General features: G+C 40.9%; 1 protein-coding gene across 2 annotated transcripts; it reads right to left on the bottom strand.

Moving 5' to 3' along the window:
* Positions 1 to 31: 31 nt before the first annotated feature.
* Positions 32 to 27,991, bottom strand: LOC121946850 (calcium voltage-gated channel auxiliary subunit beta 3b). Of its 2 annotated transcripts, none has more exons than XM_088082200.1 (14): positions 27,716 to 27,991; positions 12,602 to 12,721; positions 11,583 to 11,705; positions 11,342 to 11,463; positions 11,031 to 11,083; positions 10,610 to 10,629; positions 10,344 to 10,424; positions 7,983 to 8,041; positions 7,655 to 7,755; positions 7,342 to 7,493; positions 5,571 to 5,666; positions 5,272 to 5,442; positions 5,138 to 5,185; positions 32 to 5,049 (listed from the first exon to the last, which is right to left on the bottom strand). In XM_088082200.1, exons 1-13 carry the CDS (start codon positions 27,752 to 27,754, stop codon positions 5,156 to 5,158), a joined length of 1,167 nt encoding a protein of 388 aa, XP_087938326.1. In that variant the 5' UTR covers positions 27,755 to 27,991; the 3' UTR covers positions 32 to 5,049; positions 5,138 to 5,155. The 2 variants fall into 2 exon arrangements, with proteins under 2 accessions (XP_087938326.1, XP_042347575.1); XM_042491641.2 differs by lacking the exon at positions 27,716 to 27,991 and adding an exon at positions 17,160 to 17,486.

Below are 27,991 nucleotides of genomic sequence, written 5' to 3'. Positions count from 1 at the left end.
AGGAGAAACAAAAACTGCACACAGAGAAATGTTACGTAAATGTTGTTTGTGTTTTATTCACCCCCTCTTTCAAATGTGCTATAGACAAAAGATGCACCCTGTACACATCATCATCAGACACTGTTGGATATCATTTATCTCCACTCGTCAGAAACCACATGAAATGTTGACATCATCATCAGATCAGACTACTTGTTTGGTATTGGAGGTGGGTACAGCATAACGTTTAGTGCATTTATTGCATCATAAAGCAGACGTATAAATGATAGTAGTGCAATTTTACCCCATCATAACTGAGGAGATACCTTGATAGTCTCAGCTAGTGTCTCGTCAGTGCTAGACTTTGTATTGCATACAGAATTTAGGCAAGTGAAACGCAATAGGAAATGATAATTGTAAAAAATTGTGCTTTGGACGTCCAAAGAATAATTCACTTTTTGTAGAAATTTCCTGCAATAAAAATTAAGCAAATAGAAGGAGCTGATATTTGTTTGTTTGTTTTTTAATCAAAGGAAGGTACTGTGCTCTCTGTTTCATCAAGTAGAAGTTATGTATCTCAAACCTGGTCCTTCAGAAATGAATGTGGGTGTCAGTGGAAGCAAAATTTACGGTGGTCCTAAATAACTGCAGTGCATCATTCTAAAAAGAGAATACAGATAAACACATGCTTTCTGAGGCGTTGAGTATAGAAGTGTGTGCTGTGACTAAACCCCTTCTACTTCCGGTCAGCTTTTATTGTTTCTGTGCAATTTGATAATAATAATTATAATATCTGCATATTGAATATACAGTATGTACAATTAAGCCTTGATACATGTGACTGGTTATGTACTCTGAATGGCTCATGTGAGGATGGTCCTAAAAAGCCCTTCTGATGAAACAGGAATACAATATGTCATGCACATACATTAGATTATTTACATATGTGGTATGTTAGCTGGATTCTATAGTTTTATATGGTAAAAGCAGTTGCATGGATGTCGATAATCTCATCTGAGATGCATTCATTTACTGTAAGATATGAAATGGAGCCCAAAAGATGATTAAATAATCACAAAAAAGACAGTTGATGGCCATGCGAAGTTTGGAAGCTTTTGATATTTGCAGCAAATATATTTAATACATTTTATAACTGCAAATTGTACATATTCTTAATTTATGTGGATGCATATTAAATTTGTCACGGTATGTTTGTTATGGGCAGAGAAACCAGCAGTGGCGGATATAAGAATAACATGACTCCACCACCAGAGGTCGCCCTCCATATACTTGAAGGCCTGCAGTGCACATGCTGATTTAGCTTTTTGATAATTTGATAATTTACTGGGCTTATTAGGAAGTTACACATTGCAATCGTTTGATATTCCTAGAGATCTGTATGTCCCTTCAAAAGAAATAAAGTCTTCTCTTCACACAGTGCCCCCCCCCCCCGTTACAGTTTTTTTTTGGGGGGGGGTTTTCCTTAGACAATGTGAGGGTCTGAGGGTCTCAGGGCAGAGGGATGTCATATGCTGTAAAGCCCTCTGAGGCAAACTGTGTTTTGTGATAATGGGCTTTATAAATAAAATTTAAAAAACTGAAACTGAATTGATGTAGTGGAGGGTGAGTGCATGTGTCCGCAGCTTCTTTTTCACTTCATTCAGAAGCTCCATTAATAGTTCAGTGGTTCCCAACCTTTCTCCTTAAAGGACCCTTTTTCTATAATCGACTTAATACAATACAATACTTGACTAAGTGACATATTTTATGGTTATGGTTATATTCAATGCACAACAAAAACAGAACAGAACAACCAATAAACTTTACAATAAACCAAAACAGTGAACACAATATATGTAAAATGAGCAATTTGGATGAATTTTGAGAAAATGATATCCTGTGAATTGCATCAGAGATGGGTTTTTTTTTTTGTTGGTATTTTTAGTAGGGATATCCCAATCATGTTTTTATTGCCCCCTATCCCGATCCGAGTCATTTAGTATTGAGTATCTGCTGATACCAAGACCTAATCCAATACTTTTGTTTTCCGAGATAATACAGCTGCACAGTGGACACTTTAAATAGGCCCCTTAAAAGTAATTTTAAAATACCTGCATCAAAGCTGTTCCTCCGTGTTTTTTGTTTTTATTTTTTATTTATTAGCCTATTATTTTTATTTATTTATTTTACAAAATAAAGTATAAAATGACAACCCCTCCCTTTAATCTTGTTGGCCTCCTTGCTGTCTCCAGGGAATGTCTTTGTCCCTTTGAGAGTCCAGTGTTTGTTGCTGCAGTGCAGCCTGTGTCTTAGTGACCTGAATGATCTATATTCTGTTGATTTTTTATTTTTATTTTTTAGCATTTTTGTCCTCTGCACATCTTTTGGGGTTAGATAACCTTTCATTAACAAATAAGCCATGTTAGCTTTTTGCTCGTGGGGCTTGTGTTTCACTTCACAGTTGTCAGTGTGGCTGTAGTAAGCTCTGCACCTTCTTCTTTCACCGTCTTCTCTGCTCTCTCCTCTGAATGGGGCGGAGAAACACCTAGCGTTATAGCTCAAGGCAAAACGAAAGACTCTCATATTGAGCTGAAACAAGTGTTCACAACTTCAGTAAATAACAGAAATAAAAAGTGTCATACTGCGTTTTCGTTTATGTGTGGTGTTTTGAGGTGGGCGGGGCTCAGCCACTGCTCCTAAGCTCAGCAGAGAGGAGAGACAGACAGCTTAGTGGAGCAGAGGTGAAGAGGGCTACACTCCACATTGCTTTGCATTTAAGTAAAAACACCTATGTGACAGCTAACATAAAACAAAGGATCGGATTGTCTATAAGCTAAATATTCCCCATCCCGATCAGTACATTGGACTGGGACATCCCTAATTTTTAATAACTTTTTATACTGTTTTGTTTCAATAAACATACATACCCAATAGGCTTCTTTTTTGACGAACTCATTGCATTCTTCTTTTTGATACTTGGTAATTTTTCTAATGCAGGACAAGGCTTTCAGAGCAGAGTGCAGACTCTGTGAACAGGCCTATAGCTTGAATTCAGGTCTTCACTGGGCCCTTATCCTGTGCAAAGCAATAGCAAACTCAACCACCAGGCTGGGAACCAGCGCTGGAGGCCACCCACTACATCACTGAGTAGCAATAAAGAGTGAGATGGAAATGATGCCACAGATGTGGTAAAACAAAAAATATGCAGATACTGTATGTTCCTGACTGTGTAGATGGTGGTGATGTGTTTATTTTAGTGTTAATATCACCAAAAATTACATTCAGCACACATGCTGAGGTAATATGTAAGTGTGTTAATCTATACATGTATTGTCTTTGGAAATTAAACAGTAAATCTATTCAATAACATGATTTTTATGTTTTACAGTCCATGTGGATATCTGAGGACTGAAATTATTTTGTTATATCTATGAACAAAGAAATAAAAATACTATAAACAGCCAACAATACGTGTTATTTAAAAAATATAATGTGCAACATCTAGGTTGAAGAGTATGGTTTCTCCACAAAAAAAAAGGACAGTCGCTGTTTCAGTCTCAAGCTTTCAGTTTTGCTTTAAAACCATCATCTTGAGCAGTTCGGTGTTGCTGAAACAACTAATACTAATAATACTAACTAATACATATCAGGTGTGCCAAAACTGGAGCCTGAGACTAAAGTAATGCATCTGTCATTTTTAGGAATTATATGCCCATGTATTAAATATCAGTGAATCTCCTGACACCTGCTACAAATTAAATGTCTGGGTTTTTCAAATTGTGTCAGTAAGAAGAACTAAAGTTGATTTTTTAGGGGGGTAAAATAACATATTTGACACTAACCAAAGTTTTTGGTTACAATTGAATTGCATTTTCATTTTAGTTAGGTGATTTGATTTGCCACCAAATATCTGCAAACAAACCACAGTTATTGTAAATGATCCTTCCGAAGACAACGGACCAGCATTTATACATTCACAGCTGTGACAAAAGATGCATATAGACTGTTGATGTGCAAGTATGTGCTTTACATGCATGAGTTTTGCATCACTGTTGCGTACAGATATGTGATCAACCATATCGAGAGCCAAGATATGAATCATAGATAGTAGTATAGATATTTACTGTAAAAAAATAAAATAAATGGAAAGAAAGTATCATTTTAAAAGGCTACTGGATAAACAAGGAGATAAAGCAAGTGCTCATGGAAAAGAAAATGTATCATTTTCCTGTGAGGTGAGGCCATGATGACTCTGCTAAAAACAATTGTGCCTTTGAGGAAACATTTGGTTAAACTGCAACGACAGCTTGTAGAGAGGTGTAGAGATGGAGGACATACAAACATGGTTTTCTGTCACTCTCTGCACTCTTTGGCCAGAGGGCGAGCCAGGTTTACCAGAGAGGAAACCCTGGGAACCCTGCAGTGGGAAGCTATTCATGTTTGTATTTTGCTTTATACTGATAGCTATGCTACAGTTCTGTATGCTGACATACTCTGCCTTCACAAGTGTTTAATTTGCCTACAATGAGAGCTGAATTAGCCTATGTGTGTCTAGGACAGCCACTTCAGGGTGTCTGCTCACACATGGGCTGGCTCAGCGTTGGGGACGTGACTTTCAGTGTTAAAGCAGGGAGTTGGGGACAAGGTCAGGGTGGGAGGAGGGGTGAGGGAAGGTGTTGTGCAGTGACTGCACTGATGTACTGGGTTTTGTTACCAGTAGGTGTGCAGCTGTAGAAAGCGGCCCTGAGTTGTCGTGTGGCGGTGGGGGAAGGGAGCTCATCCCGAGGGGGCAGCAGTGAGGTGGAAGCTCCTCTATCAAATCTTCCTCCTCCTCCTCCTCCTCCTGCTCCTCTCCATGTTTCCGTGTCTCCTCTTCCTCCAGTTCACCAGCCTCCTGCTCGTTCTCTCTTAAGGGACTCTGCTCTTGTTCTCTTCTTCGCCTCAGGTGTAGGCCAGAGAAGGTGGTGGCTGGATTTTGGAGAGATGAGAGCTGCTGCTGCCCCCTGGTGGCGCCCTGGTCCCTGTGCTCTATGACCTCCTAGTCTGACCCCAGCCGACAGCACAGGCTTCCTGCAGGGGAGCAAAGGCAACATTTCAAGAGAGAAAAAAGTAACAGAAACCAGTAGCAAAAGACTACAGGAACCAAATTTTCTCTTACCTTTGTCTGTGGTAGTGATCATTCTATCAACTCTTGAGTCTCAGAAAACTAGTGAATGAACACAGGAGGCAGAACAGATCAACAATGCATCCAAAATGTCAATAAATCAAACATCAGTTGTGTGTATGTCTCACCTGTTGGCTGGAGTTAGCTGAGGGTGGGGTGATCACGCTTTGGTCCAGTAAGGGGTTAACAGGGGCAGAACAGGGGAGATGCGTGGCACGCCAGTAAATATCCAGGTACTCTGCAAGATGCTCACATGCATCCTCCAGCTGATTCTCATCCAGGATGACATCAAACATCTCCTAATGAGTCGAAGATAGGAAAATAAGAGATGAGAAAAAAGTGAGTGAGACCACTCAATGTCCATAAATGACTATATGAAGCTTTTCCTGAGCATTGTAAATATAGAGCTGTAGGCAAGCTGACATACAGGTGGACACTGTGCCAGCTTGTCCCCTGCCATCATTTGGACGTTGAGGTGTTTGCTTTGTGATTTCCCTCGAGATTTGATCAGCCTCTGAAGGACCTGTATGATGAACCAGAGACATAGAGAGTCAAGCAGTTAAAAAATAAAAAAACAAGCATGAAAGGTTATCAGATGTGCATGCATCATATGAAATCTGAACAACAGTGTTGTGCAACACTGCATCATATTGGGAAAGTAGAACCATAATAGTTGACAGTGTTTTAATAATAGATGTTGGTGTAAAGAAGCTACAAACTCTTAAACATGGATGCTTCACACACATCCTCCCCCCGGCAGTACAAAAGATCTATACAATCAGCACAGTTTCAAGGAGGAACCTAAGATTAGTGTCACCAATTCAGTATCTGACCAATTTTTCTGCTTCTGCTCCTGAGATATGACACCTTTGGCTGGCCTTTAACCTTTTTGATATAAAATGTTATCACTTCATTCATCATTTTATCATTTTTAACAATTCTGTAAAAATGTTGTCATAATAAGTATATGAATTCTTGAGCTGAGGAAAAAACACACTCTGTGAGGTCTCTGTGACATTTATAATATAAATGATTATATATATATATATATATATATATATATATATATATATATATATATATATATATATATATATATATATATATATATATATATATATCAACAATAATGATTTCATTGTTGAGTTTAAGTGAGTGTTTGTGCCAAATTTGAAGAAATTCCCTCAAAGTGTTCTTGAGATATCATGATCACGAGAATAAGACAAACAAGGCTCTTTTGATCACCAAATTCTTCTTCAGTCAATTCATTGTGTTAACGAGAATGGGACCGATATGGCCCGTATGGACAATCAGAAAACATAATGCCACCAGCCACATCTATTGCCAGCACGGAGATTACAAAAAAAAAAAAAAATCATCCAACCAGGGTATTAATTGTTATTAGGAATAGGATTATTTCCAATATCACCTTAACAATACATATATAAAATGTCCCAAGTTCTGAGAGTCTATCTTGTTTTGTCTGACCAAGGGTCCAAAATCAGAAAATGTTCAGTTTACACTGACACAAAACAGAGAAAAGCAGCACAACCTCACACTGGAGAGGCTGGAAATACCAAATGTTTGACTTAGTTTTACTTGAATAAACAATCCAAATAGGAGCTGATTAATATTCTGATGATCGACTAATCAATGATGATGATGATTTAAAAGAACAGTTCACCCCCAAACCAAAAACACTAATCTGTCCTCTCACCTGTGGTGCTATACATTAATCTTCATTGCTTTAATGTGAGTTGCAGAGTGTTGGAGATGTCTGTAGAGATGTCTGTCTTCTCTCAAAAATAATGGAACTAGGGGCACTCTGCTTTTGCTGCTGAAAGCGCTAAAACATATGTTGCATGTTTTCTTCTGTACTGTTGGTGGCTGCAGTTCAGCAGAAAGAAAATAGTTCCTAAATGAAGCTGCTCAGGTCTGCACAGGTCTGTGAATCATCTTTAGTAACCATGTCATGATTTCTGGAAAGAGACATTGCTGTTGAGTTTTCAAAGGTAACTTTTGTTGCTTTGAGCACCCCAAGCCGAGTGCCATCTAGTTCCATTATACTTGAGAGAATGCAGACATCTCTAGGAATAATATCTCCAACACTCAGCAGCTTACACCAAAACAATTCAACAATAATCAACAATTATACAGGCAAATATCTCTATGTGAAGTTTATGTGGGTTGTGCTCTACTTTAGGCGAGGAGACTTTGACGTAGACGATGATGGGAGCCAGAGAGGTTTTGAGGAGCTGCGCTGGGTGATTGATGGTGTCTGCATCCAGGACGACCAGCTGGAGAGATTTGGCCAGCTCAAAGATCCTCTCTATCTCGCTCTGGACCTCAGCTGTAAACAAACCAAAGACAGACGGGCAGTTGTGTTAAGCAACATCAGCTGCTTAAGTTTAGCACAGACTTAACATTAAAGAGAGAGGAGGCATCTATTCTTAGAAGGTATTAATCTTTATTTAGCAAACAACATCAAAGGACAACTTTCTCGTCACTCACCCAGACTGGAGCGTGTGTTCGATCTCTCCATTATGGCCTTCTTGTTCAGCACCGAGCGCTTCGCCAGTGACAGATCAGCAGTCACCCGTGTAATAGAGATCCTACAGAAGAAGCGTCTTATCACATCACATCCACAACTGTTCAACATTTCAAAGGATGAGGCGAACTTGTACTCTCATGCAGCTAAAAATAAATCATCATCACCATGTGTCCTATCGACCATGAAACTTGATAGCTAGAATCCCAGGAACAGCTCAGTAGCTAGGTCACAGTGTTACTGTACAGCGAGCTGCAGCTGTGGGACAGCCACACAGACGGACATACCCACCTGCCATCAAATCTGTGCTTTAGGAAGTCAAACAAGGCTTTCTGCATCATGTCTGTTACCTAGGCAATACAGATAGGAGGGAGCAAGAGAGAAAAGAAGTTAGGAGAAATATGCACCTATCCACACACACTTAGCTCAACAGCATTATTTTTTTATTTCTCACTCACTTTTGATTTCGGAAACACTTTAGTTTAAGTCCCCTTTATCAGCCTCTACAGATTGGTGCCCACAGGAGGAGTTGTAATCTTTACTTATTAGTGGTTAATTAGTGGTTAGAAGGCTGTTTTTAGGTTTATCTGCTTAAAGGGGAAACGCTTTGTTGTTGTTGTTGTTGTTTTCTGTTCTAACAGTTTAAAACATGAATCTATCAGCAGGATTTGTGGCATCACAACTAATCTGGAGTTAGTTGTGGTTCAACATGTAAACTTAAGAGGTGTGATGTAGAAACTTACAGCCTCCAGTTCACACACACTGACAATGAACTTCCATCCATTTTTAAAAAAAATAACAACATTTCCATATTCATAGATTCTGGATTTTTGAATAACAGAGAAAAAGATGTAATTTTAAGAATTTTTAAGGCAGTAATTCAATTTTTTGCAGGAAATCCCATAAGCAGAGTTCATTTATATGTCTTTTAACACGTGAGGAGGGGATCATTTAAGGATGACATAGAGACAGATTGGGTGTTTGTGTAAGAGAGAGTTTGTGTTTGCATGTGCTCTGTGGGAACGAAGTGATGCAGTCTATTTTCAAACAGTCTTGAAAAATGGATGGCCTTCAGAATGGGGGATGAGGCGCACAGTGGTGTTGCTCTTCTGCGATGTATCAGAGAGATGGAGCAACAGCAATGAGAGGGGGAAAGAGTGCAAGAGAGAGAGAACAATGGTGAGCAACCGAAAATAATACTATGCACAAGAGGGACAAAGCGGGGAAAAAGGAGAACGGGAGGGGAAGAGAGAGGGAGACAGGCTGGCGTTCACCACTGGAGCATCCCCAAAGCACATCACTCGAGCGATGCATAAATATTTCACACACACACACACACACACAAAACAAACGGCTTGGCACACAGCCGGCGCAGTCATAGAGGAGAGAGCAGGGCAGAGAGAAAATGTTGAAGCACACAGACATTCTGTTCAGTTACACGCCTCACATTTCAACATCCGCAGATTCATTCGAAACAGACATATTCTAAGATTAATCGAGTTTAACCGCTATGTGTTTTCGTACATCTCATCCAACATGTGTTATAGAGAGTTCAGTGTTGGAGAATATCACAGACAGTAGTGAACGTTAAGGGGCACGCAGGCAGTTCTGTATCACTCAAAATGCATCTAAGATTCCTGTTGTGTGCGCTATAATTTCATCAGGATGTGACTGCGGTGTTTAGTATCAGTGTTAATGGGATAATAGAGGCAAGAGTGATTCACTTTAGATCTAACCAGGCAAATGTATACTGGACCAGATGATGCAGTCCAGATTAAACTGGAACAAACAGTAAAAAAGGAGAAAAGACCCTAGACTAAGATCCAGCCCTCAAATATGCCACATCTTTCACTAATATTCATAATCATAGTTTATATGTGTGTGTAAATTACTACAGCATGAAGTTATCAGTTAAATTTGCTTACTTGTATTAAAGGCATACTATGCAAAATTTACCTAAAACTCAATGTATAATTCTTACAAAAGTCATCCCTCTCAATCATCACACATAGCTCGCTGAAAGTGCATGGAAATGTATTTATCTGCAGAGACCCTGCCCTCGGCCTGTTATTTCTTATTTTCTTCTGTTGCTGTGGCTGTAGCTGACAGCTGAGGCTGAATGGTTTCAATGGTATTTGGTCAAAAACTTGAGTATTAGAAAAAATGATTTTTTTAACCTAATGGCACTAGGGTAAAAGTCAGGAGCCATGAATGTGACTGTAAAATTTCATAAAAAACAAAATTATGGTGGTGCAAGGCTAAAGATTAAAGAAATACTAAATCAAGAGGATTCATCCTCTGGGCACCATGAATGTCCATGGTACATGAGACATTTCAGTCAGGACCAAAGTGGTTGACTTACTGGCAGACCTGTCATGGTAAAATGCAAGCATTGCTAAGAAGTAATATATGAGGGTGTCTGCAGTAAGAAAATACTCATATACTGGGTGTTATACCTTCCAGATGTTTGGCACTTTTACTTAACTTAAGACTTAAAGGCAGGACATAACATTTCTAACGTGCATGCTCGAGTAGTGAAGACACACTGAGGCGGACAGCAAGCTGATCGATAATCTGATCACATCCAGGTAATTACTCCAAACACAAAACAACAGTAAAGTAACTGAAAAGCAGTACTGATGGTTGTCTCACCTCATAGCCTTTCAGCGAGGGGCCAACCAGCACCACTGGCCGCATAGAAGGGACCACATCATATGGAGGAACATGCTCAGTCTGCATAGACAGGATTTGGAAAAGAATAATATGTTGAAGTAGATCTACCTTAACGACGCACACATTTAGCTAGCCGCTCTGCATGCACAGAGCCTTATGAATGCACTAAACTGTGATAAGTGTAGCAGTATAATTGAGGGTGTTCTTAGACATTAAATAAGGAAGAGGCCCAATGGAAAACATACCTGTTTCTGCTTCTGTTTGGCTTCAGAATAAACAGAATGGATGTTAAACAAGGAGGATAAAAGCTATGGAGAAGGCTCTGGCAGTAAGTTATTACTTCAGTTTAAAATATTTGAGTTTAAGGCTATAAAAAAGTATGTTTAAAAAACAAACAAACAAAAAATTAAGAAACATGCACACCACGCTGGACTAAATAATATTAACACAGCGGCCCTTCAAAAAAGTAGCATTTGTTTACACAGTTCAGAGGGCTGATGTAAATTCAGTGTTAATCTCACTTAACCAAACACACATTTCTCCTAGAAGGGAACATTTGAGCCCAGGAACAGTCCTGTATGTAAATGTGACCCCATGAGAGCAAGCGGTCCCTGCAGAGAAATAGCAGACAGACAGCAGCAGGACTCCTCTCATAGTCCCACTTACCTGCAGATGGCGGGGTGGACCTCCAGCCTCCAGATGAAGCGTTCCCTCCTTTCCTGTGGAGCAACATAATGCAAAGCTTCATTATGCGAGAATCCCCTCAGGAGGCAATTTAGAAAGAAGGACTTCCAAAACAGAGCAACACATGAGCAAGAACTAGTTACGTCAAAAAAAAAAAAAAAAAAGTTTTCAAAGAGTGTGTGAGACAGGAAACTGGTGGAATTGGGACAACAGAGAGAGAGACAGACCGAAAGAAAGATACAGAGATAAGTAGAGCAATAGCAGAGATCTTTCAGAGCTGTGTGACCTCTGACCTTGCTGCTGCTTTCTGCTCTTGTTTGATCCTCATGGCTTCCAGTTTGACTGGGCTTGGGATGAAAGTGATGTCTGCTCCTTCCTTCACCAGCCGACCGATCCACCAATCATTGTTATATTTCTGCATGACAGTGAAATACACTTTGAATGACTCAGTCAGGAGTTATGCTGCAAAATGTGTTGGCGTGGAAGTCTTCACTTGGATGTAACATGCTAATCTTGGTGTTGAAGCCCTCTCACCTCTTTTATGTGCAGGAAGTCTTTGGTTTCAAAGTTAATAGCGGCACCTTGGACTGGACAATCTTCATCAAGGGCCCCACAGTAACTCACATTGGTTTTCACCGCAAATGCTACTGGTTTGGACTGTTGACAGACAAATAAATAAGGGATATAAATGAGCTATATGGCAATAGACATTAATATATCCTTTATATTAACCAATATCTTTAGTCTGAAGATTAATTTTGGCTATATAAACATATCACAAATGCAACCCAATAACTGGGATAAATGTTGACAAATGGCACCGTGCAGATATGTAACAGTTTTATGTTATTATAAAGATATGTTTAAACTTTACATTTCTTTCCTTTTTCTTTTTTTTTTACAAAAAATTGTCAGGTTATGGTCGGGAAAAGTTGCCATGTTATTCCACAATAGCCCAGAACAGACAAACCAAAAATATGCTCTAGATAGGGCGATTCGCATTTTCAGTTTTTTTTTGTTGGCCACCATGGTTCTCCTGCACGCTTGGCACATGGGAAATGTTTCAGTTCTGCAACCTCACTGCTAAATGCCACTACATCCTACACACTGGACCTTTAAAATATACACTTTTGGTGGCACAATCACGGCTGGAAATGCTGCAATGTCTCACTAAAAAACACCCAGTTTTGCTGTTTGTTGGTCTGCCACTTTGCAGCCATCCAATCCAGTTGTCTCCTCCATCTCCTTCATATCCTCCACCCTCCAATGACAAAGTCACCTCATACACATGAAAGCAGAACTACTTCACTTTAAAAACATTGATATGATATGAATGAAATATGTATAAAGTAACATCTGTGCTTTGCAGAGGAGCACGATGCCAACATTTTCTTCATGCCAACTAGGATGCCTTTAATCTACCAGATTAAATCAGCCTGTTGGAAAATGACCTCTGAGTATTAACATGATGATTCAGCTGTTTACTTACTGTTCCTCAGGAGACGAGGATGAATTTAAAGACAAGCATTGACCTTTGACCCACAGGCTCTCACCTTGGCTCTTTCTAGCTGCAGCTGAGCCTGGCGCTCGGCTTCACGCCGAGACGCCTCCTGGTCCTCCTCCAGGGACAGGTCGGAATCCGAGGGTCGACTAGTGTAGGAATCGGCTGAACCCTGAAAGAAAGGAGGAGAGGAGAGAAATAACTGTTAGAGCCCAGACAGAGGGGAGATAAATCTACCACAATACCTTACAGAACACCTCGTAGCAGCTGTTGCCACCTGTTCTGAATTACTCATGATATATAGTAAAGGTATAAATAGCTCAAACACAGCTCCAAACAGATCACCTACATCTCCCTCAGTGTCTCCCATGTCTTTCTCCTTGTTCAACCTGTCTCTGAACCTGCCTGTCCTTTCCTGAAGCCATGTGATCTAGCCTGCAAGGACCAGTGAGTTCCTGCAGCTTTCCAAAGCAGCCGTCTCAGGGGAGCATGCACTGCAACAACACCAACAACCAGCACAGTGCTTGTGTCTATTTATCCACTCAGCCAGGCACACCAGATGTTGGTAAATGCTCAGTCTTGCACAGGGACCAAAAAAACAAAACATCAACAACAAAGAAACACAACTGAAACACAACTCTGACAAGAGTTACAATGATTTACAGGATAATGCAGCAAAATCCATATTTCTATTTCTAGACTCCAGATTGGTCTGAGTCTACAAAGCAAGTGATGTACGAGTTGTTTTAAAAGAGAAATCCATTTTAATTACATGCTATGAGTTTAAAGTTAGTGGTCTAATTTTGTTTGTTGTCACTGAGCAACTTTAATGAGAATGAATTGGACCCTGCCTTCTTTGTACATTCATTATATAAACAGCTCATTTTATTGTGACAAAAACACAAATAATCTAATTTCCAGGTGAGTATACACCAACAAAAACTTTTTTCCATTTCTGCAAATATGTCCTCCTAAATCCTACACACTGGACCTTTAAAATTAATAAAAACACATTTACATTTTCTGTCAAATATCAAAGGGGCTGATTCAAATTTAAACTAAATAAAAGTTTTAGTTTGTGGCGACAACTTGGCATTACAACATACAAATTCGGATTAAACAAGCATGGAACCACAATCGCTCAATGCCAAACCCCCACACCTGCAGCCTGTATGCAACAGAAGAGTCAGAAAAACACTAATTTACTGTATAACGTGAAACTGCTTCATTTAGTGATGTTACCAGTTTAAATCACCCGGTCTGTTTGTTTTGGAGAGGAAGAGAACTCAGCAAATAATTTGGCTCCTGGTTAAAACCTCCAGAACAATGCACACTAAAAGATATTTCTGTTGGTTGCAATCTGCAACACCACCAGATGCCTCTAAATCCCTCTGAATCTTAAACGCTAAACCTTTAAATCTTTATCACCAATTCACAAGAACATCACATTTCTGAACATGAAACAAGCAACAAAGAAGTCTCTTCTCCATGAAACAATGTAAAGGATCATAATAAAAACTCACTGGAAGACATTTATATTACAGACAGGTAAAGAATCAGCCACCCTCTTCACACTTAAAACTTCCAGGCTGATAAAACTCTCACAGAGCTCACCTCACCAGATTCTACATTTGTCCTCTCACTACATCAGCAGCCTGCTCTTCCCCGGTGGCTGCAGTCCCAGCTGGGTGCAGGGCTGGAAGCCTCCTCACATACCAGACAGGAGCACCCACATGAGATAAATATAGCTCAATAACAACGTCATCCTTTTTTACCTTTTCTCCCCCTGTCTCCTCCTCCCTCTTCTCTTCCCTCCTCCCCACCATCTCCACCCCTCCTTTGCTTTTTTCCCATGCCACCAAAAAAAAAAATGTTCTAGCTGAATTGAGCGCAGAGTTTGTGGATATCATTTGAATATCAAAGGCTGCCAGAGGTGGAGCAGAAGCTGAAGAGTCTACCAGCAGAAGAAACAAAACCTAATTAAAGCACATGGAGCTCTGTAGATGGATGAAGAGGATTGATATGTTCAGCTAAAGACTGAGTCTCTTTAGCACAAAATATCTACACATTGACTTCACCTACACTGATTGCACTTTCATAACACTGCATATTTATGTTGTTTTGATTTCATGAAGAGGGACTACAGTGAGGATTCCTGTATAGATTAAAAAAAAGACAGATTAAAGAAAACCAAAAAACACATTCCCTTAAAGTTAAAGCACAGGACTGCCAGTCTTTTTCTTTTTGTTACCGTCCAGATCACCAAATCCTTTGTTAAAGCATCACACCACTTTGCTTAATACTGCATGGATTCCCAATGAGCTTCAACAGTGAAAAATGCTCAGATTTTCTTGGCTCCCCAGTTTTTGGCTTTAGAGTTGTGCAAAACCTGCAGAACTCTTTGTGGTATATTGAGAGAATCAGATATTAACATGCAATGTTTACATTTTTACTATAATATTCTCAACATAGCCTCCACTGCTCCAGTGAAGGAATTGATGACAAATATTGTTGTTGTTTTGTTGTGTAAGATGATTAACCCTTTGAAACTTGAAACAATATCACTTTTCTTGTGCCTTTCACAAGCTTTATAACTCTTTGAAATGTGAGCAAGTTAGTTTTGGTGCTAATTTTCAGGTAATTTTAATTTTACTTATTTATTTTTTACTAATTTACTGCTAATTTTTGGGCCACATCTTGCTCAGGTTTCAAAGGGTTAAGTCATTGATATGTACAGAATATTTTGTCACCAGCAGTACTTTATTGCTCCCTGTTGCCCCACTACAGACACTGCATCCCAGATGTTTAAATACTTAAAAAAAAAAAAAAAAACATTGTCTGAGCTTTCAATACAAATAGTGACAGAGAAGTCGCTGATTCAATTTAATGATAAGCAGTTGTGACATGTGTAAAAGATTTCTTTCAACTGTGTGGCAAGTTTTACATAATCTCAAAGTGAAGAGGCCTCTGTTTCTATTTCTCATTCTCTCTCTTCCTTTAGTGCCTCTCAGCTATGTGATAAACGTGTGATATTACAGCCTATTCGTATGTAGAGCGTCACCTCATTGGTAACTCTAACACATCCCTCAATGCTCTGCTGTTCAAAGCCAGTCCCACTCAGAGAGATTTCAGACTTGTTTTTTATTTCACTCCATGTGCATGAATGACAAAGCCAAATGTATTGTGTAAGTCACCTTAGTTGATATTGAAGAGACAAATTAAGGAACCTGGAAGATATTTAAAATGCTCATCAAATGAAAAGCCAACAAAACAGATAATGAGGGGCCATGTGCATCTTCGCATCAGTTGTTGTATTTAGCATGACAGTGGTGGAAAAACACCTGTTTTTTTAAACCTGAATTGGCCTTATTCAGGGATTTTACCAGTTCAAATCACTGGGTCCATTTATTTTGGAAAGGACACCTCTGTGGATAATTCAGCACCTGGTAAAAACGTCCTGAACATCTGAATCTTTAGTTATCACAGGACAAATTTAAGCACACCTGAGCAGGCACTGGGCAGTCAGAGAAACAATGATTTGTAATGTAAAACGGCTTTGTTCTGTGTTTTTATGTGTTTTAATCACCTGATCCATTTATTTGGAGAGGAAGAGACCTCTGTGGCTTCCAAAACCTTCCACCACCTGAACAATGAACACTGAAGGAATACTAACCAGGAGAGGTTTCATCTGCTTGCAATCTGCAATTCTTACCGCTAGATGCCACTAAATCCCCCTAAATCTTACACACTGTTCCTTTAAAGAATAGAGTTACTTAAAAAAAAAAATCTGTTCTAAAACAAACACTCACATGTATGGACATTGAAATTGATTTTTTCGACAAACATCCTAATTTGCCTCAAATATAAATGATGTGGACCAAATCCACAATCCTCATTCCATGCAAAAATATATTCCAAAGTTTGTCTGAAGTCAATAATGAGGATTCAGTTGTAGTGAATCCAGTCAGTACCTTTCAAAGTTTCAGTAATGTTAGAACAAATGTCCTCTTTGTGCTTCACACAGGCTTCCCCTGCTGAGCTTCAGTGGACAGATAGAAACACAAAAGGGAAATTTTGTACAAAAAGAAATATAACTTTGAATAGTTACATTTGACTGTGCATATTGTTCCTGATCACTTCAGTTTTGAATTGTTGATATGTCACCGTGGACTCTGCAAGACTGTTGCACACCCAGAGTAACATCTTGAACCCAACTGAGTAAACAGAACCACAAATATGAGCTCAACTACAATATTGAAAGGTAGGAGACACAAGACAAGACTCAAGAGTCAAAATCCATGGTGACATTCAACAGATGGGCCTCCCCTCTGAGGCACAAGTTCAATGGAAAGCTTTAAAGTAGCCTGTACGGAGTACAGTATGTCCAGTACAGATGAGGAGACAGAGGGAGGGAAGAGAGGATAAGTGAAGAGATGCTGGCAAAGTGAGTGAACAGGAATAGACTTCTGTTGAGACAAGAGAGATGGTAGGGGAGAAGAGAAAAACAGAGAGAAGACGTCTCAGAGCAGACGGACGGGGGAGTCATGAATGAAGAGACTGAGTTTGCATGCAGAGTGATTTAAACAAAAAGGGGAGCATCACCAGCGTACCTTGTTACAGATGAGTCCTGTAGCGCTCGAGTCGGAGGCAGACATGATTCTGCTGCCAGCGCTCTCTTCTCCCCCATTGCACAGAAAAGGCGGAACCCTCCTCCCCTCAGCCCGTGGTTAGGGGGGGGAGGCGCGCTCAGCCTAAGTGCTTCACAGCTGACGCTGCTGCGCTGCCTCAACAGCCATTTCCTATACAAAATTGATGCCCTGACTGCAGCACTGGTGTGTACACGCCCGTAAACTGGTACAGTACAGTGGGTTTCTTCAGCTTTGAGCCAGCCCTTGTGTAAGAAAAGGAGCTTTTCTCTGGTTTCATGCACCGTCTCTCCTCTCCTCTCCTCTCCTCTCCTCTCCTCTCCTCTCCTCTCCTCTCCTCTCCTCTGTGTCGCCCCACAACATCACACATCTCTTGTATCCTCTCCAGCATCACACATCCTCTGAGGTCTCTTGTGACCCTCTTTAAGAGGTCCTGAAAAAGTGATCAACCAGGCTGGTCTGGTGTTTATTGTCACACTGCAGAGGATCCTTTTTCCACAAATACAACTTCTAGAAATAAGACAGACCAAAGACTGAGCCCTTATGTAAGCCATGCTTGGTGATAATAACAACTAATCGTCACTCCTCTCCCAATTAGTCTCTCTTTACTAAACAGGTGATTGCCTCACTGACACAAAGGCTGTACAGTTAGGACAGGAAGACAGAATGAGAGGAGGACATGAATGGAGAAATGAAAAGAAGGAGCGGAGAGGAGCAGAGGAGGGCAGGGCTGTGCCCGCCTGCCTGTCTGCCTGCCCTGCACCATCCTCCTGACAGGAAGGTGATGCATGAGCCGACAGAACAGAAATGCAGCGGTGAGTCAGCAAGCAGCCACCTAGAGTCCATCAGATGTCTTAATAAACCAGAGAAGAGGTCTCTATCACAGAAGACAAGCCTAGTTGTTCCTGGCAAGCCAAGTCCATATGACTACTCTCCAGGTTGCCCCAGGCACTGAGGACCCTACTTTAGCGTCCATTATGCTGGCAGCATGCGCTCTCTCACCCTCATTCAACTTTGGCTGCTTAAGAATTAAGTGCACTCCACCAGGGCTTTTAGCAAAAAATGTCTGAGGGCTATATTCCTACATAGCTTTTTAAAAGTACAGGGAAGCAAGCATACATGCACACATGTTATTGTAGTTGGACGAACTAGCTCGGATGCTCTGGAGCCGAGAAGGTGGGGTGATTACTTTCATTATTAGAGTTGTGCATGAAGCAGCCATTGAGCAGCAGCTTTTCAAACAGCGGGAGAGGAATGCAAAGATGGAGAGGGAGTGTAAACACAAGACACAAAAAGAGAGCCAGAAACAGAAAGAATAGAGAAAACATACCTGAATAAGGCTGATGGAATGAGACAGAGGGAAGTAAAACACTAAAAAACATTATTTTTCTATTTTATTCTTGTAAATGTGTATTGTGTTATGTGTCATATAGCTCCTTAAATTGAATTGAACAGAGGGAGAGAGAATGATAAAGACAAAGGAAAAAGGTGAGAAAAAAGGGATGACGACGAAAAAGGTCGAGGGAGGAAGAAAGCCAGTACATGAGAACAATAGGACTACAGATTAACGGCAGAATCTTTTCCTTTTTTGTTATTTTTTGCTGTTCAGTCGGTCTAAATATAGCTCTCCTCTCCTTCCACTCCTCCCATCACAGACTGGGGTTGGCAGTGGGGAGAGGATAGCGGAGGATTGTCAAAGTTCACTGAGTTTTGATGAATTCCCTCAAGAAAGAGCAAAGCAGATTTGAGACTGGCTCAGCTATATTCACTGAAGCCAGATAGCCCATCTGAATATGAACGAAGTGTTCATATGGAGAACAAGAACAGACAGCTACTGAGGCTTGTCTCTGTTCGCTATACAGCGCATATGCAGTCTCTGCAGCAATGATATGATATGTTTTTTTTTCCTTCTCCGCTCCAACAGGATGATATTACATCTAGTGTTGTTCAATCCTCCTGGTAATGTGATGCAGCCATACTTCATAATGTTTCTTTTTTTAGCACTTTACTTTAAAGTTCACACAGGCCTTCGTAATCGTGGCGAAGAGGAGGATGGTCATGCAGGCTAATTCTCATCACGGCACAGCTACTTTTACTTGCTGGTGCAGACGCATTTCTCTAGGTACCAAAAAAATATAAAGGTTTGATCCTGAGCCCTTTATTTATTTTCTTGCTGAGCACCGCAGAGCCACCCAGTGCAACCACACTCTTGTACTGTAAGCAACCTAGAATCTCTGCACCAACTGGGAACTGTGGCTTCTGTGAAAGGGGAGATGACAAAAATCCAGATTTCCCCAACAAATCTGCAGATTTAAGCACAGAAGCTGCCTGTATCTCCACCCTTTTGACTTGTGAAGATGCACCTCACATATCTGTGTGCAGTGGGCGCTGAGGCAGCATTAAAGGCCGAGGTGGATCAGCCAGAGAGGAGGTCTCCTGATAGTGCAACCAGAGTAGGGCAGAGTGGATCAATAGGAGAGCCACCCAGATTGATACTCCATCCTGTCCCAAGCAGCTCCACCCTCCTCCTGCTCTAATGTTGCCTTGGGATGCTTTCTCTCCCTGCTGTAATGAGCCCTCGGCAGCCTATAAATAAGCACTTCCAAGTCCTTTCAGCGCACGCAACACAACACAACACACCAAGTCCTCACAGTAACATTTGAGAGCATCTCCTATTAGCCGAGTGCAAAGAGAAATGCTACTGATGCAATGAGGACAATGCAATGATGTGAATCATCAGCGATGGGTAGACAGTGAAGCTGACATGCAGTGGTGGAGGAGCAATACGCAGGAATCTCTATCTTTCATCCCCGCTGTTGACTTGGCCTTGCCGGCTACACTGTGCATACTTAGGCTTTCATCCCCCCGGGGATCCCTCAACCTGACTTCACCAAACTGCTTCAAAGTGCAGAGAGGCTGGAGCTAACCCACATAAAGCTGTGTACCTACGGTGCAGCGCAGAATGGCACAGTGCTGCTGCATCCTTCATTAAATCAGATGTGTTTGTTAGACGCTGACCTGATTTAAGTTTCAGTTAGGCCTAATTGGTGCGTCTTGGCTAGTGGGCTGAGCTAACTGAGGGAATGTCAGACTTATCAATATGTAATGGTGCCCTACATATTCGTGCACTCCAGCTTTACATCTAAAAACAGAGAGCTTCCTTTCAAGTTTAAGCCTTTTTATTGACTGCACAAGGTTGGTTTATCAAAATAAAAGTCATGTTTGTACAGATTGCTGATAGTACAGCCAAGACAGACAGATAAATCAACTGATGATGTTTTATGTAGTACAATAGAGAGATGTCCTCGAAGAGACCAGCCACACAGATGTCATAAGGAATAATGAGAGAACATTTCACATTGTTTTAGTCTTTGATTGGTAATAATAATAATAATAATAATAATAAAATGGCAGTGTTTCTAAACAGCAACACAAACAAGCTGAACTGGAATCTTTGGCCCTCTCAATATTGCTGGTTCATCAAATTTAATTAAGGCATTGCACACTGATGTGCCAACACACACACACATATGCATGCACGAGCACACACACACAAACACACAAAGCACTTCGCTCCTCATGGGACAGGCTTTTAGTGCTCTGTCTCATGCAGTATTTAATTGACCCCACACAGGAAGCCTAGCGGTCCCAAATGCACTCCTTCCCCCCACCAACAGAGAAAGCATGAACGCCTGCAAGTATGCCCACAGCTTCCCACCAGTGCTCCTCTGTCACACAACTGCACTAAATGCCATTTTCTGCTTTAGTGCAACTCAGACTTCCCACAGAAATGTCAGCGCTGAGGATGAGGAGTTTGGACATACATCAAATTTGGTGAAAATGCTCCAAAATGTAGATGGAAATCCAGCCGTGCCTCACTTTGACAGACATCAACTCGTATCAAACTTTCACTCAATATTACAGGAGTTGAAAGGTTTTCCTGTTTCTTCAAAGTAAATCTTTAATCACCATCTAATCAGGAATTATTCAAAAAGCATGTTGTTAGGTTTCAAGTGGCCATGAATGCCATTTGCAGCAGAGATAAGATGCAGAAGAGATAGCAGCCTACTTACTTGGTTGGAGGTGGGAGAGCACACTCCCCGTCTCTCTCGCTCGCTCTTTCTGCTAGTCAGTCATGGTGCGCTCTCTCTCTTGGGTAACACTGAAGTGTACTGTAGCGTGCTTGTAGGCAGTCTATCCCTCTCTCTTTCTCTACACCCCTTCCCTCCTCCTCTCTTATTCTCCACCACTCTCAGTACACAACCCTTTGCTACGTCAGTGAGGCTCTCTCCGCTCTGCATATCATCCTTCCCACCCTCTCTGCTGCTCCCCTTCATCTCTACCTCTCCTGCCCAATGGGACTCTGTATCGCAACTGCATGCTAAGTTCATTCAGGACTCTGTCACGACAAAACACCGCTGTGATGAACCAGATTACCACGTGTTGTAAGGTTGGATGGGATCAAATCTTATAGTCAGGCTGATAAAATGTCTTCTCACTGTTAGTGCGATGCAATATCAATCCACGCTTTCAGATCTAAGTTAAAAATGGATTCTGAAGCACTATATTCTCATTTTAGTCACGTCTTGGGATTCTTTTTTTTTTTTAAAAGAGATATGTTAATGTTTTATGTGTTTATTATTTTTTGAGAGAATAGTAGAAAAACTGCAACACAGAAAGCTAACAGGCATAGCAGATAATAAGTAAGAGTGGCCAGTCAGAGTGATTAGCAAAACGTATTGTTAAAAAGGAATGCAGAAGAGTTTTTGCATACAGAAAAGGAGGAATTTACACAGGAAGGTGCTTTGTCTGAAAATATTACCACATTTGTCTTTGCACTGAAGAAAATTTCAGTAAGGGGTCCCAGATCCTCTCAAATACGGCCCCTCTATCTTCATTATAGAATCTCAGTCTGTCCTGTGAACTGGTCCACTGCTATGCCCGACCCAACTTTTTTCTCGAACCTTCTTTGCTCCACCTTTCATTTTTGGGCTCCTTTTTCCATCTTATTTGTGTTTTTATACCAATTACATCACTCTATCTGCTTAGATTTTATTTAGGCTTCTTCCTGCTTGACCTCTGACATTACATGATGGACTGATCCACTTGAAGCTGGAGGGGGAGCTGACAGCGGCCGGTGCCACTGCACCGGCCTTACATAGGTAGACTATTTACGTTTTTTGGGTTGTGTAACCCCCTAATCAGTTGGGGCCGCTGCCAGCAGATCTTTTTATTTCTTCCTACAATTTTTTTCAACATTGCAGGTGGCAGCCCTGGGCCGGTCCATCTGGCATTTGCCAGAAATACCAGACCGACCAGTCCGAGCCTGCCAGAAAGCATGTGCTATATTGCTGATTGTAGATTTACAGCGGTTACAGACAGGTGAGATATCAGTTAAAAAGCTATGTAGCTTTTCCCTGGAGTAATAGAGTCTATAAAGTTTTTAACTGTATGAGATTAAGTCTGACATTGACAGAACAGCTTTGTATTTTCCATAAACATTCATCCCAGACTTCATCTGTTAGTTCTGCGTCTTGGGATTTCTTACAAACACATAATGGACAAAAATATATGGACACCTGAATATAACATCCACATGTAAATGTTGATTTTTGTTTCCAAAATCACAGGCATTAATATGCTGTCTCCACTCTTCTGGAAAGGCTGTCCACACAATTTTGGAACCTGGCAGCAAGGTTTGCTCCCACTCAGCCATGTGCGCATTAGTAAGGTCATGCACTGATGGTGGGTGAAGGTCATGTCTCACAAATGGCATTCCAAATGTTTAATGGTGTTGAGATCAGGTTTCTCTGTAGCCCAGTTAAATTATTCCACATCAGAGTCAGGAAATGTCTTTCCTTATGCGTATTCCTGAGTGCATGAGGTCAACGTCCTGTCGAAGCACGGATGTATAAAGAAAGCTAGACACTGGTGGGGCCACGCTCATTTCTATGAAAGCTGCTCAGTGGCGCATGAAGACAAAATGGTTCAAATGCCACGTATAAAACTGTCCACATGATCGGTGCTGTTTCCGCACTGTGCAGCCCATACAGCTGGCGCACTAAAGACTTCTGCCAGCCGGGTGTGCTACTTCCAGGTTAGTGCACCTTTAATTTGAATGGGGATGAAATGATTCAATCATATGGCTCTTCTAGAGTTTCCAAATGTTATCAGACTGCATGGATTGAATTCTTGTCCTGGCAGATGAAAAAAGGTCCTGGAAGGAGGCCAGAAGAGCCATGGCCTTTCAGATATATGTAGCACTTGTTTGCACTAATTCATTTTTATGTCACGTTTAGGAACCAATGAGCAGAACCATTTTTTTTTCCACAGGTACCCAGTACTTGGCATTAAGTACTCTGTTCTAATTATGAACAGATTTTCGGTTCCCAACCCTTGTTGCAACACTCAAAAAATGTATCCACTAATTTACAGTCGTCTCTTTCACAATGTATTTTATAAGAAAATGTCTTGTGGGGCACAATAGCATCACATGATGGACCCAAAAGTTGTAGTTACATGTTTTGGCCACTATGCCAAATTAACTTCAAAGTCCGGCACACATCTTGGGGGGTTTGTGCTGAAGCCTTTCCCACAAAGTCAGAAAACTCAGTTGTCAAAACAATAATAACATACTGTATCATTAAGGTTTCCCTTCATTGGAAATGTATCAGCTTTATATTATGAGCCCCAAAACAAAAGTACACACAAGTATGTAGAAAGCGGTCTCCACAACCATGTTGTATAAACCACTAACGCTAAATCTCAAAGGGAAAAATCAGCCATTTCTACAGTCCTATCACACTGTTATTTCAGCCACTGTGGATTTCAACATGTCAAAAACAAAAGTTTAGAGACAGCAGAAAGACTTGTGGTGGTGAGGGGATTTGGGAGCCATGTAAGTTGTCTCTGTTCGACATGTGGAGGCGTCCCCCAGTGTAGCCCTCTGTTCACTGAGTGTGTTCTTTAGATGTCATGGCTGGCTGTACTCTGACACCTGCTCAGCTGCTGAGTGTATGTGTTATGGATATGTACAAAGGTTACGTACAAACCAACCAAACATCTTACCAAAAGAAGGATGCATCTGCTTCAGGCATTCATTTGTGTGCAGAATGTTGTGCATTAGACTCAGTGTGAGATCAACAACATGCATCTAAAGACCGACCAGTCTGACCGCATAAAACCATGACTACGGGTGATGTGAAAATCTCCAGCAAAGTTAAGATTCATAATTCATAGGATAGGTTGCAGGAAACTGTGAGGTGGAGGCGAGAGACGGTGCAGGCATTCACTCGAATTCTGCATGAGCAGTAGATGTGAATAAAACATGAATGAATGAAGGTTTGAAAGTTAAACTCCACAGTGCTTTGCGCTCAGCGTGAGACAGGCAGGACGAGGAGAGAGAGCAGCTTTAGGAGCTGCACCCAAGCATTGAGTGCAGATGTCTGTCAGTCTGTCCCAGAAGAAGCGCCTCTGTGGGCCGAGCTGCTGCTGGTGCATTATGGATGAGGGGCTATTTTAAGGCACCGGGGATGCTGCGTTTTGATTTTTGAGTGGAGGGACATGAAACCTGGCTGCTGCCAAATCCTTTCATGAGGTTTGTGCGGTACTTGATGGGTTCAGACATGCAGGTACAGCATGTGTTCCAACACAGACCTGATCCCTGTTTGAAGTGTGCACACCAAGAGGAGTAAGGAGTTAAACAGACTGGTGGGACGACAGTGAAGTAAGTGATAGTTTCAGAGCAGCTCTTCACACAAACATTTCACTTTATGTTCTCATAAAGCACACATACAGGATGTTACAAATGCCTGGTGCAGTTAGTTGGATCAATGAGGAGTTAATTTATTCATGCAAAGGCGGTTTTTCAAGCTGGCAATGTTAACAATATCTGTAATTCCAAAAAAGAAAAGACAGCAGTCTGCAGTCCAAAAAATAAGATGAAATCATGTTCTCTTCTTCAGTGATTACTGTATTACAAAAAAAGGGAACCGGTGAGAACTAAGTAATGTTAGTTCTTCATGGTTCTCTCCTGCAATTTAAGTGGATGCCGTCGGATTGGGTTAACACAAAATGGATCTGGGGAATTCAGTGTCAACTTGTTGGAAATGATTGATGTTAATGTTAGTTGATTCTGAAAATGAATGGAAATGAACTGATTCATGGCACTTTTTTTAAAAAAACTTTTTAATCTTTGGCTTTTAAGGAAGGTATCAAGTGTTTTCAAGTCAAAGGGCTCAAGCCGAGTTGAAGTCACGAGTAATTGGTCGAGTTTTATTTTGTCAAGTTGAGCATAAGGTCATCAAATCTGTGAAGTCAATCACCAACCTCCAGTCTCATTCTCCATCTTACTGAATATTTGATTAAATTAACGATGTGACAAAATAGTGAGACAAGATTTTTCAGCTTTCTTTCTTTTCTTTTCTCAATATGGTTCTAAAGCGTGTCATTCCTCACTAAATGCTGCATACCCCAAATATAATGGCACAAATTGCACAAGTCATTTGCTGCTTGTTTTTCAAGAGGAAATGTTTAATTTGAAGTACAAAACCTGCTTCAACAAGTCACTGGAGAGACTTTTAGCACTCCAGCACTCCGGATGAATCTAGTGCAGAGACTGACTCGACCCCCTGCAGTTTTCCTATCAGACACACACTGAAGCAAATGTTGCAATCATCTAGCTCCTCTAGAGGACCTTTTCCCAGCTGGATAAGGCTGGCAGCACATTTCAAATCATGTGCTTTGACTTTTCAAGCACCTTCAAAACAGTCCAGACCCTTTGGGTGGTAAACAAGCTCATAGAGATGCAGATGGATGCCCCAAAGGTGTCCTGGATCATGGATTATCTCACAGGTGGGCCACAGTTTGTCAACCTTCACAAGTTTGTGTTAATTATGGGAAATGCAGGATCTTTCTCTCTGTCTATATCTTCTATGAATCAGACCTTCAGGAAAGAGTGACTTAAAGAGTGAAATTTGATTTAATGGCCAGGATGATCAGCTGCAGGGCAAAGGCTGAGGGGTTCAAATTTTTAGGGGGTCTTCATCTCCAAATTGACACATAAATTAACACGTACCAGCTGAGAAGGGACACAAAAAAAGGAACAAAAAGACACAAGAAATGCAAAGGAACTGCAAAGAAGAGATACAAAATAACTACAAAAGACACAAAATTACCTCAAAGAGACACAAATCGACTATGGATAGCGGAAAAACTACCACAAGGAGCCACAAAATAATCACGATCAACATTTCCACAGAGGCACAAAAAAATGCATAACAACTGTAACGACACACAAAACAACAAAAAAGAGGCAAAATCACCACAAAGTCCGCATGTTTTGCTCCTGTGTGGGAGAGGTGGTGGGGCCTTTTGCATATCTGTGCCCAGGCACTCAATGTCTCATTATATGCCCATGCTCAAACACAAAAAAGACAAAACAAAACTAAAAGATTAAACACTAGGTTTTGTGACTTAAAACTTATTTCATCCTTATTTCATCACACTTTTCTTCATAATATTAGAATTCTCTGTTCACCAACTTAAAGTGAATCCCATTATCAAGAAAGAATTATTAGATTTGGAAACACACTGGGATTACAATTCTGAGCCATTGAACTGAATTACATCATCTGCATGCATATTGCATTTACAGCTATTACATCATCAGTTGCTGCACATAGTAATATTTCAGAATATTTATGTATTTCATAATTCACATCGCCTTCACTTGAGACTGTTTTCATTCTTTTTTTAAACCTGTAAATATTAATCTTTTCCTAATGCCATTCTGTGGAGATGAGTACCAAGCAAAAAGAATTCAATTGTCACATAAATCTCATAAGCATGCAAGTATAAGTCAATCTCATGTGTACTGACATTACAGTAAGTATGGAGGAGAGAGTTATTGTTGTTGACACATTGATTGGTCCACACAGTTATAAGGAGTTGTGGTATATGAATGCTTTTCTCATTTAAATATGAGTTAATCTGATTTAGCACACTTTGACTGCATGCATGATATGTGACAACATGATTATCATATCTTAAATGCATTTACTGTGTCTTACTCTGGAGCAAAGCTGTAATTATTTCCCTAATAACCTAACAAATGATAAGGTGGAAGCATCAACAGTCCCACAGAGCTGCATTTTCATCTGTTGCTCCAGCTGACCAATTATTTCATTTTGTTCCAAATGTTTATTATGAACATTTCAAATCCCCCTGCAGCTCATCTGTCCCTAATTTTTGCTGGCAGACTGTCAGAGCCAACAGCAACAGCAGACTCGTCCAGAGTGAAAGATTCCCGGTGAGGTCAGCCTGCCTGATTTAATTATCGGTATCCCAACAAGGACATGCTTTTACCTTTTACTGCTTGTTTATGTCTAATGGTACAGCAATGACAGGCTACACGACGCATGCAGCTTGTTTTGAAACCCCTTCTTCTCATTCATTCGTCAATTACCTCGACCATCCCCGAAGAAATGCAAAAAGAAGAGAAAAACTGACAACAAACCCACCTCGTTGAGCAGAAAGACGCTTGAATTGGTCAGGGACATCCGCAGTTGACGGGGATCTCGGTCACCTCAGCCCAACTTGGGTGGAAACAAAAAGACACAGTTTTTGACGGTAAAAGGCATCAACTAAAGACAGAGCACCGCGCCTCGTCCCAACATTTCCACCAGACGAGAGAGCGAAAACGGCTCGGCTGCTGCTCAGCGCTTCATTTGGATGTGAAGCTCCGGCGGCATCTGCGCTGTAAAATCTCTTGTTTCTGGATTCACGGCATGATCAAT

This window comes from Plectropomus leopardus, chromosome 9, assembly GCF_026936395.1.
Source record: "Plectropomus leopardus strain MGB_pleo_1.0 chromosome 9, ASM2693639v1, whole genome shotgun sequence".
Lineage (NCBI taxonomy): Eukaryota > Metazoa > Chordata > Actinopteri > Perciformes > Serranidae > Plectropomus > Plectropomus leopardus.
Note: the sequence above shows the minus strand (reverse complement) of the source record. Positions and strands in the feature narration are given on the sequence as shown.